This window comes from Eptesicus fuscus, chromosome 17 (assembly GCF_027574615.1).
Source record: "Eptesicus fuscus isolate TK198812 chromosome 17, DD_ASM_mEF_20220401, whole genome shotgun sequence".
Lineage (NCBI taxonomy): Eukaryota > Metazoa > Chordata > Mammalia > Chiroptera > Vespertilionidae > Eptesicus > Eptesicus fuscus.
The window spans coordinates 38,349,541-38,363,051 of NC_072489.1; the positions used below are offsets into that span (position 1 = coordinate 38,349,541).

The 13,511-nt window shown below is 38.7% G+C and overlaps 1 protein-coding gene across 1 annotated transcript in view; it reads left to right on the forward strand.

The window, feature by feature from the left end:
- Positions 1–8,800: 8,800 nt before the first annotated feature.
- The window catches only part of PLCE1 (phospholipase C epsilon 1), a 257,012-nt gene continuing 252,301 nt past the window's right edge, over positions 8,801–13,511 (forward strand). Inside the window, exon 1 of the mRNA XM_008144085.3 lies at positions 8,801–10,121. Coding sequence (XP_008142307.2) covers positions 8,919–10,121 — 1,203 coding nt within the window. The 5' untranslated portion in view covers positions 8,801–8,918. The remainder of the gene's footprint in view (positions 10,122–13,511) is intronic.

Here is a 13,511-nt window from a genome sequence, read left to right on the forward strand (position 1 = left end):
CTGGCACTCATCATACAAATCCCAACTGATATATGAAATAATGACATAATTATACTAAAAATGAACTACACCTACCTACCATACTTACTTACAAAGTACAATACTGCCTGTGTCCTGTGCATGGTTAATTTATTGAGGATCCCCCAACATCCAGATTCTACGATTGGCCATAATATTGTTCCTTGCTTCCACCTTTCAGCCTCCCTGGACACCCTCCACCTTCCACCCCCTGTTAGAGGCTCAGGCATGTCTAGTTTAAGTCAGAGCAACAACCCTACTTGCTTTTAGATTATGGGATCAGTGCACAGCTCTGTGCGTTGGGTTACACTGCCCTGAAAAATAGCAGAAATGCCAAGGTATTGGCCTACAGATGAAACAAATTTAAATAACACCCCAAAACTTGTTTGTTTCATTATATTTTTAATCAGGTAAAAAGTATGAATAATATTGCTTTTCCCCTTTGGATGATGATTTCTGAGTGGTAAATCAGAGGCACAGCTAAAATGAACTTGGAGCCCAGCTGGTGTGGCTCAGTGGTTGAGCGTTGAGCTATGAACCAGGAGGTCACAGTTCGATTCCCAGTCAGGGGACGTGCCTGGGTTGCAGGCTTGATCCCCAGTGTGGGGTGTGCAGGAGGCAGCCAATCAATGATTCTCTCTCATCATGGATATTTCTATCTCCGTCTTCCTTCCTCTCTGAAATCAATAAAAATAATAATAAAAAAAGCTCTACTTCTTTCAGAGCAAACTTTAAAAAAATTATAAAAAATAAAATAAAATGAATTTGGAGTTTTAATGAGGTGTTCTATTTGCATTTTTAACTCTACTGAAAACAAGATATTAGAATGACATCAGCTGTTTGAGTCAGCTGTTGACTTGGGCTTCCACCCAGAATTTGATGTCATTGGTGGGCATCCATGAGAACAGGAATAATGTTTTTAAGCTTGCTGACCAGAAGACCTCTGAAGACCTTCATTGGTGCTGGTGTTAAATATAATGTAAATATAAATAAGAAAATGGCTAGACATGGCCATCTTATGCATTAGCTATGTGGATTTAAAATGCTTTCCATCTGCTAGGGCATTGTGGGGGGAACCTCTATGAAATTGGAGCATTATTTAGTCTGGAAATGTTTTACTTGGTGTGATGATGAAATATAGGCTAGATATCAGGTGGTAGGGAGTGCAGAAAGCACAGCCATGAAGAAGAGTTTGCAGGAGCTGAATCATATCTTATTTTGATTAAATCAGGATCATTTTACTGAGAGACTGTAATGTGAGAATGTGTTAGGGTAGTAGAGTGGTTCTAGTATGCTTAGCTCATCCAGAGTGAGTGAGTTTTCATCACATGTATTTTTAATTATTTGGAAAGACAATTACATTAATTGAGGAATGATTTGTAAAATACCAGTTTGAAAAAGACATTTAGTGAATAGGTGTATTGATGTTGTCTAACTCTCAATTAATTAAAAATTGCTTGTAACATGAGCTATAGGTACCCTAGCTAAATGGTGGTAGTTGGCTGCTTGAGGAAGCCTGTTATATTTTTTGCTGCACGGGATGGGTAAGGCAAGGCCTTCAAGGTCCTTCCCACTTTTCTCTTCCCCTTCATTGCAAGGCTTCCAAAATGTGCTGCCTTGAGCTGGTATGAGAACTTCCCAGCACATGTCCAGAACGGTTCTATTGCTTCTGCCGCAGTTATGCTTTATGAGGGCAGGGAAGTCTCAACGTGCCGGCCAACTTACAACCGTTGATCCCAGGTCCAAGAAACAGCCAAGACTCCCTCTCTCCTCTGTTTTCTCTCTGGCCTGACTTCCCGGGGCAGAGTCCTCGTTTATAGACTATGACATTCTCTGGGAAGTCTTTGCTTATGACCTGAGTCTATGCTGATTTCTGCCATCTCTATCTTTATTTTTTACATATTGCACAATTAGTATACACATGATCAGATGATTGCCCGACTTTTTAACTGCCTGGGCTATACAGTTCAGTATTTTATGATATTACTTCAATAGCCTTAGATTTTTCTTTATGGCTCTATAATAACAAATGATTTCCCTATAGGCAGGAATTTTGCCTTTCTCTTCTCGTAAAGTCATGTGGTACCCTTGCATATGTGCTAAGCACCCAGTAAACTTGTAAATCTTAAAACATTATTTAGTAGCATACACTGGATGAAATAAAGGAAAATTATCACATACTAGCATACAAACAATATTCTATCCAAAGCAAAGAGTGAGCAAATATTTATTGAGCCTTTATCATTGTTGTACTGGACTGTGATTTACGAGAAATGGACATGGTCCTGTATCAGGAAGTAATTTTAATTATATATAATTACTCTGGAGAGGTATTTATAATCATAAGAATACAAGGAACTATTTTTTTCGAGGGATTATCACGTCATAGGATTATTGTGAGGATTACATGCGAAACTCTTGTTTCCCCATTTTACAGCTGTAGAAACTATGCCTTAGCAAAGTTAAATGAGTTGTCTAAGGTCAGCGTATTAAGTGTCACAGGTGGAATCCAAATTGAGACTGATTCCACTACCCTGGTGCTCTGTGGTCAGCTGAAATTTTCAGCATCATATTTGTACAATTGAGCAGGTTGTTCACTGCTCAGAGGTTACTGGCTAAAGGTGCAAGAAGGATTGAAATGCAACCTACAGTTCACTTAAAGAGCTGATATGGGGTTAAAGTATACAAGGTGGGGCAAAAGTAGGCTTACAGTTGTTCATATGGAAAAAATAATACAATAATTAATAAATAATAATACAAGAATAAACTCTGTTTTGCATACTCACAACTGTAAACTTACTTTTGCCCCACCCTATACAGTTGGATGAGCATACAACTGTGTAGCCACCACCCCAATTAAGATATAGAACATTTCCATCATTCTTACAAAGTGCCTTTGTGCCATTTTATAGTTATTCCATTCCTTCTTCTCCTGCAACTATTGATCTATCTCCAGGACTTAATTTTGCATGATTTAGAACAGCACTATCCTGTAGAACTCTGTGATCATGGAAATGTTCTGTATATCTGTGCTGTCCAACACAGTTTCCATCAGCTGTGACTACTGAGCACTGAAAATGTGACTAATGCAGCGAAGGAACTGAATTTTTAAATCTATTTAATTTAAATAAATTTTTACTTAAACTTTAATAGCCACATGTACTTAGTGGCTGCTATATCAGATAGCATAGGTCTAGAACATCAAATAAATGGAATCATTCAGTGGCTGGCTTCTTTCCCATAACCTAATGTTTTTGAGATTCATCCATGTTTGTTACATGATCAGGAGGCCATTTCTTTTATTGCTGAGCAGTATTCCATTGTATGAATATAACACAGGTTATTTATTCATCTGTTGATAGACTTTGGGATTGTTTCTAGTTTGGGGCTTTTTATGAAAAAGCTGATAGAAACATTTGCATACAAGTCTATTTGTGGATGTATCTTCCATGAGTGGAGTTTTTGGGTTAAATGGTAAGTGTATGTATAACTTTATAAGAAACTGCCAAACCATTTACCAAAGAAGCTGTGCCATTTTACAGTCCTTCCATGATATTTCAGTTGCTCCACATTCTTACCAACTTTGGGATGGCCAGTCACTTTAATTTTAGCCATTCTAATGGGAATGAAGTGCTATCTTATTGTGATTTTAATTGAGATTTTCCTGCTGATCAATGATGTTGAACTTTTTTTTTCTTCATGATCTTGTATGTCATTTGTATTTTTCTTTTGTAAAGTGCTTATTCAAACATTTGCCCATTTAAAAAACAGGGCTATTTTTATTATTGAGTTTTAAGAGTTCTTTATATGTTCTAGATATAAAATCCTTTGCTTGATATTTATATTACAGATATTTTCTACCATTCTATGGCTTGGGTTTTGAAGAACAGATATTTTTCATTTTGATGAGGTTCAGTTTTTCCTTTATGGTTTGTACTTTTGTGTTCATGCTAAGAAATTTCTGCTTACTCCACTGGTTGTCAAGATTTTCTCCTCTTTTCTTTAAGAAGTCTTATCATTAGCTTTTACATTTAGGACTATGATTCATTTGAACTTTTATGTGTGGTGTGAGGAAGGGATTGAGGTCCTTTTTTTAAATGAAGAAATTTTGTTGCTCTGTCACGATTTATTATAGGCTGTTCACATATATTATTTTGTGAAGTGTATGTTCAAGTCTTTTGTCCGTTTAAAAAAATGGGTTGTTATCTGCTTATTATTGAGTTCTAAGAATTATTTTATATGTATTCTGGATATAAGACTTTTTCAGGTACATGTATTATGAATATTTTCTCCCAATCTGTGGCCTATCTTTGTTTATTAATGCAAATTTTTTGAAGAGCAGAAGATTTACATTTTGATTAAGTCCATTTTACCTTTTTAAAAAAATATATATATTTTTTATTGATTTCAGAGAGGAAGAGAGAGGGAGAGAGAGAAACATCAATGATGAGCAAGAATCATTGATCGGCTGCCTCCTGCACGCCCCCCACAATGGGGATCGAGCCTGCAACCTGGGCATGTGCTCTTGACTGGAATAGAACCTGGGACCCTTCAGTCCGTAGGCTGACGTTCTACCCACTGAGCCAAACCAGTTAGGGCCATTTTACTTTTTTAAAATGACTTAGTGCCTTTTGTGACTTATCTAAGAAATTTTTCTGTATCCCAAGTTCATAAACATTTTTCCTGTTTTCTTCTAGAAGTTTATGTTTAGATATATAATCCATTTTTAAATTAATCATTATGTTTGATTTGATGTAGCTATTGATATTTGTTATTTTTCTATTTGGATCCAGCACCATTTATTGATTGTCCTTTTCCCATTGAACTATCTGTGAGCCTTTGATGAAAAGCCAATTGAATGTATGTGTGTGGGTCTATTTCTGGACTCTATTCTATTCCATTGATCTAAATTTCTATCCTTATGTCAGTAACACACAGTAATGTCAAGATTACTGTAGCTTTGTAGTATTCTTGAAATTGGGCCATGGTTGCAGTTATTTTGGCTACTTTAGTTCCTTTACATTTTCCATGAATTTGCAAGATTGTTTTGGTACTTGAAAATCAATCAGTATAGTTTACCATGTTAACCTATTAAAGGAGAAAAATCATATGGTCATTTTGATAAATGCAGAAAAAGCATTGGGCAAAACTCATTTGTGATAAAAACTTTATCAAACTAGAAATACAGAGGAACATCCTCAGTTTAATAAAGGACACTTATAAGACACCTAGAGCTAACATAGTATTAAATAGTGATATATTGAATACGTTCCCTTTAAGACTGAGAATGAGACAAGGATGTGTGCTCTTCATACTTACTTTAGCTTCAAAATTGGAAATCCTAGTTAGTGCACTAAGGCAAGAAAAGATAATAAAAGGTACACATTTTGGAAAGAAAGAAGTAAAACTTTCTTTGCAAGCTAATTGGAGACTGTGTTTATAGTGAGGATTTCCTTTGTGAGTTTTACAGTTGAGAATTAACCTGTTATAAACAAACTTTTTTGTGATCCTCCATTTTACTGTATTATCAGTGTATTAGTTCAAAAATATTTGAACTAATCAACCTACCAGTCAACTCCTGATATCTAATATATACAGAGTATAAAGGTTAGGATATCTCTGGTGTTTCTGGGTTACAATGCTTGCATCCCAGGCTGAAACTTTTCTAATAAAGAAAGTAGAAGTCACGAAGGGTTAAGTCTTTGGGGTCTTGGAAAAGGATCCAGATTAGTAAACCAATGCCTTTGGGGAATGTTTTAAAAGCTTTGTCTCTTTGTGGGTTTTGGAATTTCCATCACAATAGTTCAGAGAAAGGAAGTCCCCAGGGAGTGGAGCAGCAGACAGCCAGTGGTGAAGAAAGAGTGAAGACTGACTCATCGTGTAGGGTTTGGGTGTGGGTGTGCAAACTTACAACTGTGCACAATATGTGCATGTGGTAGGGAGAAAGGGAGGAAAGGGTTGTGCAGACAAAATGTTTTCTTTAATCTCTTTGCAGAGTGGGATTTAGGGAAGAGAATGCATAAGTAAATAACTGTGGCATGGTTGTCACACGTGAGATACTCAAAGGGACTCTATAAAACCCTTAAGTTTAAAGATTCAAATAGGACTGTTAAATTCTATTACCAGCTTTGACAGTTACCCTAGTATTTTTTTTCCATGATAGTGAAATTTCTGAGAAACTTGCACTTTCTTTAATTAGGTGAAAAGTTCTCCTAGAACTTCAGATTAATTCATAGTTATGCATTGTGTTTTTCTACCTCTTTATATTTCTTTACACAGTTCCTTCTGCCAAAAGTCTCTTTTCTCCTCTATGGATACAAGTAATTACTACCTCTCTGTAAGGTACCCCTCCATCAGAGCTTTCTTGATCTCTTGGTTCATGGCCATCTTGCCTCCTGAACTCTGTAGAATATATTGGTGCATAATAAATATTTGACAATTGTCTGATAAAATAGTTTTTGTTGTTGTTAAGCCCTGCCTCTTTCCAACACACAATCAGAAAAGACAATATGCTTGTGTTAATTTTTCTAATTTAACTATTCTTTATGACACAAAGGATTTCATTTGGTTTAGGAACATAAAATTGGAAACACATTAGGAATTAATGAATATAACTTTCCCTGCAATGCAGGAATTTCCTATACAGCCTTCTTGTTATAGCACATGTCTGTACTCTTAGATATGTCACTCAAATATTCTGAGCCTCATCAATAAAATGGGGATGATAATAGTACTCACCGTTATTGGGAAAAGTTGGATGCGAATGATAGAAAACCGGAAATAGTTGTGGCTTAAACAAGATAGAATTTGTCTCTTTCCTTTTACTCCAGGAAACAAGCACCCAGGCTTCTACTTTGTTTTTTTGTTTTTTTATATGCAAGGCGTCCATTCTCATCTTCACCTCATGGTGTAATATGGCTACTCTAGCTCCAGGCATCATGCCTTCCCTCCAGCCAGCAGAAAAGAAGAGGAGGAGGAGGAAAGGGCATGCCCTGTGTTTTCAAGGACACTTCCCAGAAGTTGCAAACCACTTTGGCTTGTATTTCATTAGCAGTAACTTAGTCACCTGGCTACATCTAGCTGTAAGTGAAACTAATAAAAAAGGGACTATCTGGCCCTGGCTGGTTTAGCTCAGTGGATAGAGCATTGGCCTGCAGACTAAAGGGTCCTGGGTTCGAGTCTGGTCAAGGGCACATGCCCTGGTTGCGGACTCAATCCCCAATAGGGGGCATCCAGGAGGCAGCCGAGCCATGATTCTCTCTCATCATTGATGTTTCTATCTCTCTCGCTCTCCCTCTCTCTTCCTCTCTGAAACCAAGAAAAATATATATTAAAAAGGGGGGAGGGGGACTATCTGCTTGGCTAAAATTTAGTACTTTTATTGAAGAAAATGATAACAAATTTTGAGGACAATTAGCAATCTCTGCCACCCTGCTAATATTGTTGTTATAATGATTAAATGAGATAATATGTATACTGTGCTTAGAGCATGCCTGACACATGATACATAAGTATTAGCCATTGTTTTCTGTAATTAATTATTGTAGGCATTTATTATTTGTTCAACACACATGAATACCTGCTGTGCTTATACTATGCCTTTTTCTATTTAAAGTCCTCTAACAGCAATCAGGAGAAGACTACCATCCAAGATAGCTTGTCCTTTGTTGAACAACTCTAAAAGTTAGGGAATTCTTTATTAAACTAAGCCCAAACATTTCTATCCAATAATTCATTTGTCTTCACCCTGATCCTACCTTTTAAAAATATATATATATATATTCTATTGTTGATTGTATTACAGATATCTCCCATTTTTCCTCCCCTTTACCCCCTTCCTCCCAGTCCCTACCCACCCACCCTGAAACAATATGAAACAAGGCTATTTCCTTATTTTAGTTCTGCAAATGTATGAAGATTGCTATCAAGCCTCCCACTTAGTTCTCTTACTCTAAACAGGCATTTCATTAACTCATTTATCTAGTGTATGGTTTGGCAAGCATTTTCTGTAAAGAGCCAGATGGTAAATACTTTTGGCTTTTTGGGCCACATGGCCTCTGTCACAACTTTTCAACTCTACCATTGTATTGCAAAGGCAGTTATTTAAGAGAAAAGGATAAATTTGGTGCCCATGACTCCATTTTGACTGGAAAGAGAAGTTCTGAAATATTAAATCAGAAAAATTAATACATAAAGCATTAAAACTAACCTTTTTTATCTTTTAAATTTTTTTTTAAATTACAGTTGACAGGCAATAGTATGTTAGTTTCAGGTATACAGCACAGTGATTTGACATTTATGTAACTTACAAAATGATCACCCCCAATAAATATAGTACCCATCTGACACTACACATAGTTATTGCAGTATTATTAACTATATTCCCTATGCTGTACTTTATATCCCCGTGACTGTAAAACTAACTTCTGATTGCAAAACTCCTTCCCCAAAATTGGTTCATATTTTGCATTAGCTTAGAATTATGATTTCATTAAAAAATTCATTTAATTCCACAGTGTTTGACATTATCCCTTTCTCTTACAGGAGACATTAAACTGGAATTTTAAATCATTACAAGTCAGTGATGGATCACAAGTTGCAGAATGCAATCCTGAATAGAAGTCTTCAAAAGAATTGCTTTAAATAACAGAGGAAAGAAAATTGATCCACCACTCTAAAACCCTGACCTAGGAAAAAACCTTATTGCACATACTAGGAAGTTAAAACTGGGGAAATTTATCTGACACGTAATACACCTGAATCAAAGGAACTGTCACTTTGTTTCTCAAAGGAATTTTATATCTGAGATTATTTTAATAGCCAGTCATTTTATTAGAATCTTGACATGATCATCAGGGAGGAGAAACAGAACAGTCGGTAAAGCCTGTGTGTTGGTCAAGATGACTTCTGAAGAAATGGCAGCTTCTGATCTCATACCTGTGGCTCAGAGAAAAGTGGTGTCTTCTCAGTCAGCTGTAGATGAAAGTAGTGACAAGGCCTCAGGCGTCAGTGTTCCAAAGACACATCCTCCTGGGCAGAGTGGGCCGACTTCTCATACCATCTCAACACCGAACAAACCTATTGAAGAAACTTCTGGAAGCAACTTGCCTAAGATACTCTCAACAACAAGGGGGAACATCATGAGTGATGAGAACAGTAATGAAACGTGCTGGGAGAAAGACATGCCCGATTCTGTGGAGAACCTTAACATGAACGGCAACAACATACTGGAAAACCATCAGCGTGGTCTTCCTCAGAGCCAGTTTTACAAAACATGTGATTCTGTCACAGAGGAAGGCCTGCATTTGGAAACTGGAATCCCTTCTTCCCTGGAAAGAAAGGTGTTCCCTGGGATTCAACTGGAACTAGACGGACCTCCCATGGGCATTCGTCCCTTAGGCAATCAATCGGCAATCATAGAGACCAGCGGGGCACACCCTGAGAGCGATTTGGCGGTATTTCACTTTCATTATGAACTTGACAGAAGAATGTCAGACAGTGTCTGTACCCTATCAGACAACTTGATTTTGGATGATTGTGGAAACTGTGTATCACTGCCTGATGTGGGTAGGGAGCAAAAGAAAAAGTATATGGCATATACTTGCAAACTGATGGAATTGGCAAAAAGCTGTGATAATGAGAACAAGCAGCTACAGGGTGATCATTGTAATGCCTTGAATGATGAATACCTGTGCTGCGAAGGTTCCTGCCGAAAGGCCAACGTGGTGTGTTCTAGTGACAGCTTTTGCAGGGAGGATTTTACTGATAGTCCATCTGCCGAGACCTTTCTGAGCCATTTTGAGGACTTCCCTGATAATTGTGAAGATGTAGAAGATTATTTTAAAAGTAAAAAGGAGCGATCCACTTTGTTAGTGAGGAGATTTTGTAAAAACGACAGAGAAGTTAAGAAGTCTGTGTATACTGGGACAAGGGCAATTGTGAGGACTCTGCCTTCTGGTCACATTGGACTGGCAGCTTGGAGTTACATTGATATGAAGAGAAGTGGAAGCCTGTTGCCTTGTGGGAGAGTCACGGGCCAGCTGTCAACAGTGCCGATTAGGCAAGATGGGAGCCCATGTCTGTCAGAAGCCCAGTGGTATCCGGTAAGAGTGAACGTTTCTTTCAATCATTTTTTTAAGCTTGAAATTTCAAAATCCAGATTTTCATTGTCTTAATTCATGTAAAAATTTAAGTTCTGTCAAATTATGATCTACAGGGGAAGTATTTGTAGTTATTGGAAACAAGTAGATATAACAGTTATCCAATGGATAGCTGTCAAGGCTGAGTTAACTGCAACAATATAAGTAACAAAATACGCATATGTAAGTTATCAGGAGTGGAGACGTTACGGAGATTCCCTGGTTACTGTGTGTGGAATTATAAGAAATAAACTCCTGGTAGTGGAAAAACTGAATTTTTTTGTATCCTTCGGAGATATATGCCTATGTCTTCTTTTACTGTGCTTTTAGTTTGCGAGGCCGAAAGGAACTTAAAGTCTGGTTTCCTCCATTTTCCAACCAGCTTTCCAAGTTGCTTCCCTCTTCACTTTTTTTGTGCCATGGACCCCCTTTGGCAATTTGGTGAAGCCCATGGATTCAGAATGCTTTTAAATGCATCAAACGAAATACAAAGCGTTATCAAGGACACAGATTATGTGGATATACATTTATCAAGACGTTTTTTGAAATTATGACATAGCAGGGTAGGTACTTCTTTATTAACACACTAAACGATGGTACCCAGTGACGTGCTAACTACCATAACTTCAAAGTAGTGATGAATCTAGGTCGGGAATGGTTTGCCTGGGACTTTCCCAGTTTTATCATCCCAAGCATCTCCAGTCTGGGCAAACAAGGGCAGTTGATCACACTAAATATAAATACTATTTTAGGGTGTCTACCATAACTATAATATATAGAAATATTTGTGATTTCTATTGGTGACAAGATCATAGCTGCTGCTACTACTACTGAGATTTGTTGCCTATATTCATAATTGAAGGAAATGTTAAATTTCTAACTCTCCCATTCTCGTGTTTCACAATTTCTTAAAATTTTGCCCTATAAATAACTACCCAGTCTAGAAAAACATCCTTTTTATTGAAATATAACTGGCACATTTTTACTTTCATCATCACCAATATGGTAGCTAATATTTGTTGTGCATTTTACATGCGCCAAGCATTGGGTCAAATAATTCATTCTTTTTTATTTTTTTTATTTTTATTTTTTAAATATATTTTATTGATTTTTTACAGAGAGGAAGAGAGAGGGATAGAGAGTTAGAAACATCGATGATAGAGACACATCGATCAGCTGCCTCCTGCACAACCCCAACCGTGGATGTGCCCGCAACCAAGGTACATGCCCTTGACCGGAATCGAACCTGGGACCTTTCAGTCCGCAGGCCAACGCTCTATCCACTGAGCCAAACCGGTTTCGGCAATTCATTCTTTTTTAAAAAGTATATTTTTATTGATTTCAGAGAGGAAGGAAGAGGGAGAGAGAGATAGAAACATCAATGATAAGAGAGAATCATTGATTGGCTGCCTCCTGCACTCCCCCTACTGGGGATTGAGCCCAAAACCTGGGCATGTGCCCTGCCTGAGAACGAACCGTGACTTCCTGGTTCATAGGTCAACGTTCAAACACTGAGCCACACCAGTCAGACCAAATAATTTATTCTTGATTTCATGCAATCATCTTAATTCCCCTCTGGTATTGGTATGATTATTAATCACGTGGTATTGCTAAGAAAACTGAGTCTCAGAGAAGTCATGTACCCTGTCCAAGGTCACTTAGCTAATAAGTGGTGTAACCAGGATTGTGATCCAGGCGGCCCACACACTTAATTCCTCAAGATCCAGAAAGAAATAAAATTCAGAGTAAGCTTTTAAAGGAACAGACAAATCCTGTTCATTTCAGCACCTGTTGACTTAGTAGCCACATTCACTGATGCTTAGGTTTTTTGGACTTGACTGTGTTTGATATGGTGGTTCTAACCCTGGTTACATGTTTGAATAACTGTGTCCATCTCCCCCCCCCCCCCCTCCCGCAGACCCTCTGAATCAGAATCACTAGGGTAGGGTGCAACAGGAACAGTTTTCTTCAAAATTCCTTTGGGTAATTCTGTGATTCTGTGGAGTTGAGAGCCACTGACCAGGAGCTTAAGTTCTTCGGTCTTCATCAGGACATTTGGGGACTGTTTCCTCTGCCCTAAAGTCCATGACACTGCCAGGGCTCTCAGGAGTGTGAGGCCTGACCTGGGAGCCTGAAGGCCCTTCTGGCTGTGCATTCGACCTGCCCTTCACCCCACCAAGTGTCAGCAGGTTTGTTTTTACTTCTTCACCTGATACCTCATGAAACCTGAGTCACAGTCAAGGTGGTGTCAGTTACCCACATGCTCCCCAGCTCTTCTGACCGAATTCTGAATTTTGTCCATGCAGGGAGAAAGAAGTTCATCACAGCAGTGTGTCAGCCCACTTAAAAAGGCAACAATTCATGTTCACCTGAAGTTGAACATTAAGAACACAATAGAAATTTCAATATAGCAAAGTGAGTGGAAGTAGATTGCTTGAGAACCATTATCATAGTCCTCCCCCCCCCCCCCCACCCCCACTTATGCAGACGAGAGGGCTGTGAATGTGCTGTAAACTGCAGGATAACTTTTGGCATGCCTGTACTTATCCTCCAGTTCCTGCAGCCCTGCCACTTCTGAGAATGCTCACAGGTCCTTAGCTCAAATCTGTCCCTTTTGCCTGTGAGAGGCCCTGGATTGGTCGTTTCCAGTGAAAAGAACCGAAGAAATTATTCAAATCATCTCCTCCCTCCTTCTAGTCTCTGGAGGCTGGGAGAGGTTGCCACACCTCAGTCAGAGTGAACTCCAGGAACTTCTCTCTCCTCTCTGACCGGATTTCTGGGAGGCGGTGGGCATTTTTATTAATCCTTAACATGAAGCTGGGGGTGGGCCGACTGTCCTCCTGTCTTTTCTCAAGGGAGATTTCTGAAAGGCAGAGTCCTTTTTGAACATCCATTTTATGGCAGGAATAGATCAGTATTTTCTAAAGTATGGTATTCTCCCTGTATCTTTTCTTTTCTTTTGTCTTGTTTTCAGTCTGGTGGAAATCCTTCTCAAAAGTTGCACAGATGAATTTTAGCCACTTTCCCTCAGCTCCTATAAAGTGCTTCCTTCAGCTAAAAAAACAAAAAACAAACAAACAAAAAAGAACAGATTCTAATGTCATGCTTGTGGTCCCAGTTTTCTGATTATTTTATACTAGAGGCCTGGTGCACGAAATTCATGCACGGTGGGGGGGGGGGGGGGGGGTCCCTCAGCCCAGCCTGCACCCTCTCCAATCTGGGATCCCTCTCACAATCCAGGACTGCTGGCTCCCAACTCCCTATCCACTCCCCAGCCAGCCTGATCAATGCCTAACCTGCTCCCTTGCTGGCCCGATTGCCCCTAACTGTCCTCCCCTGCAGGCCTGGTCGCCC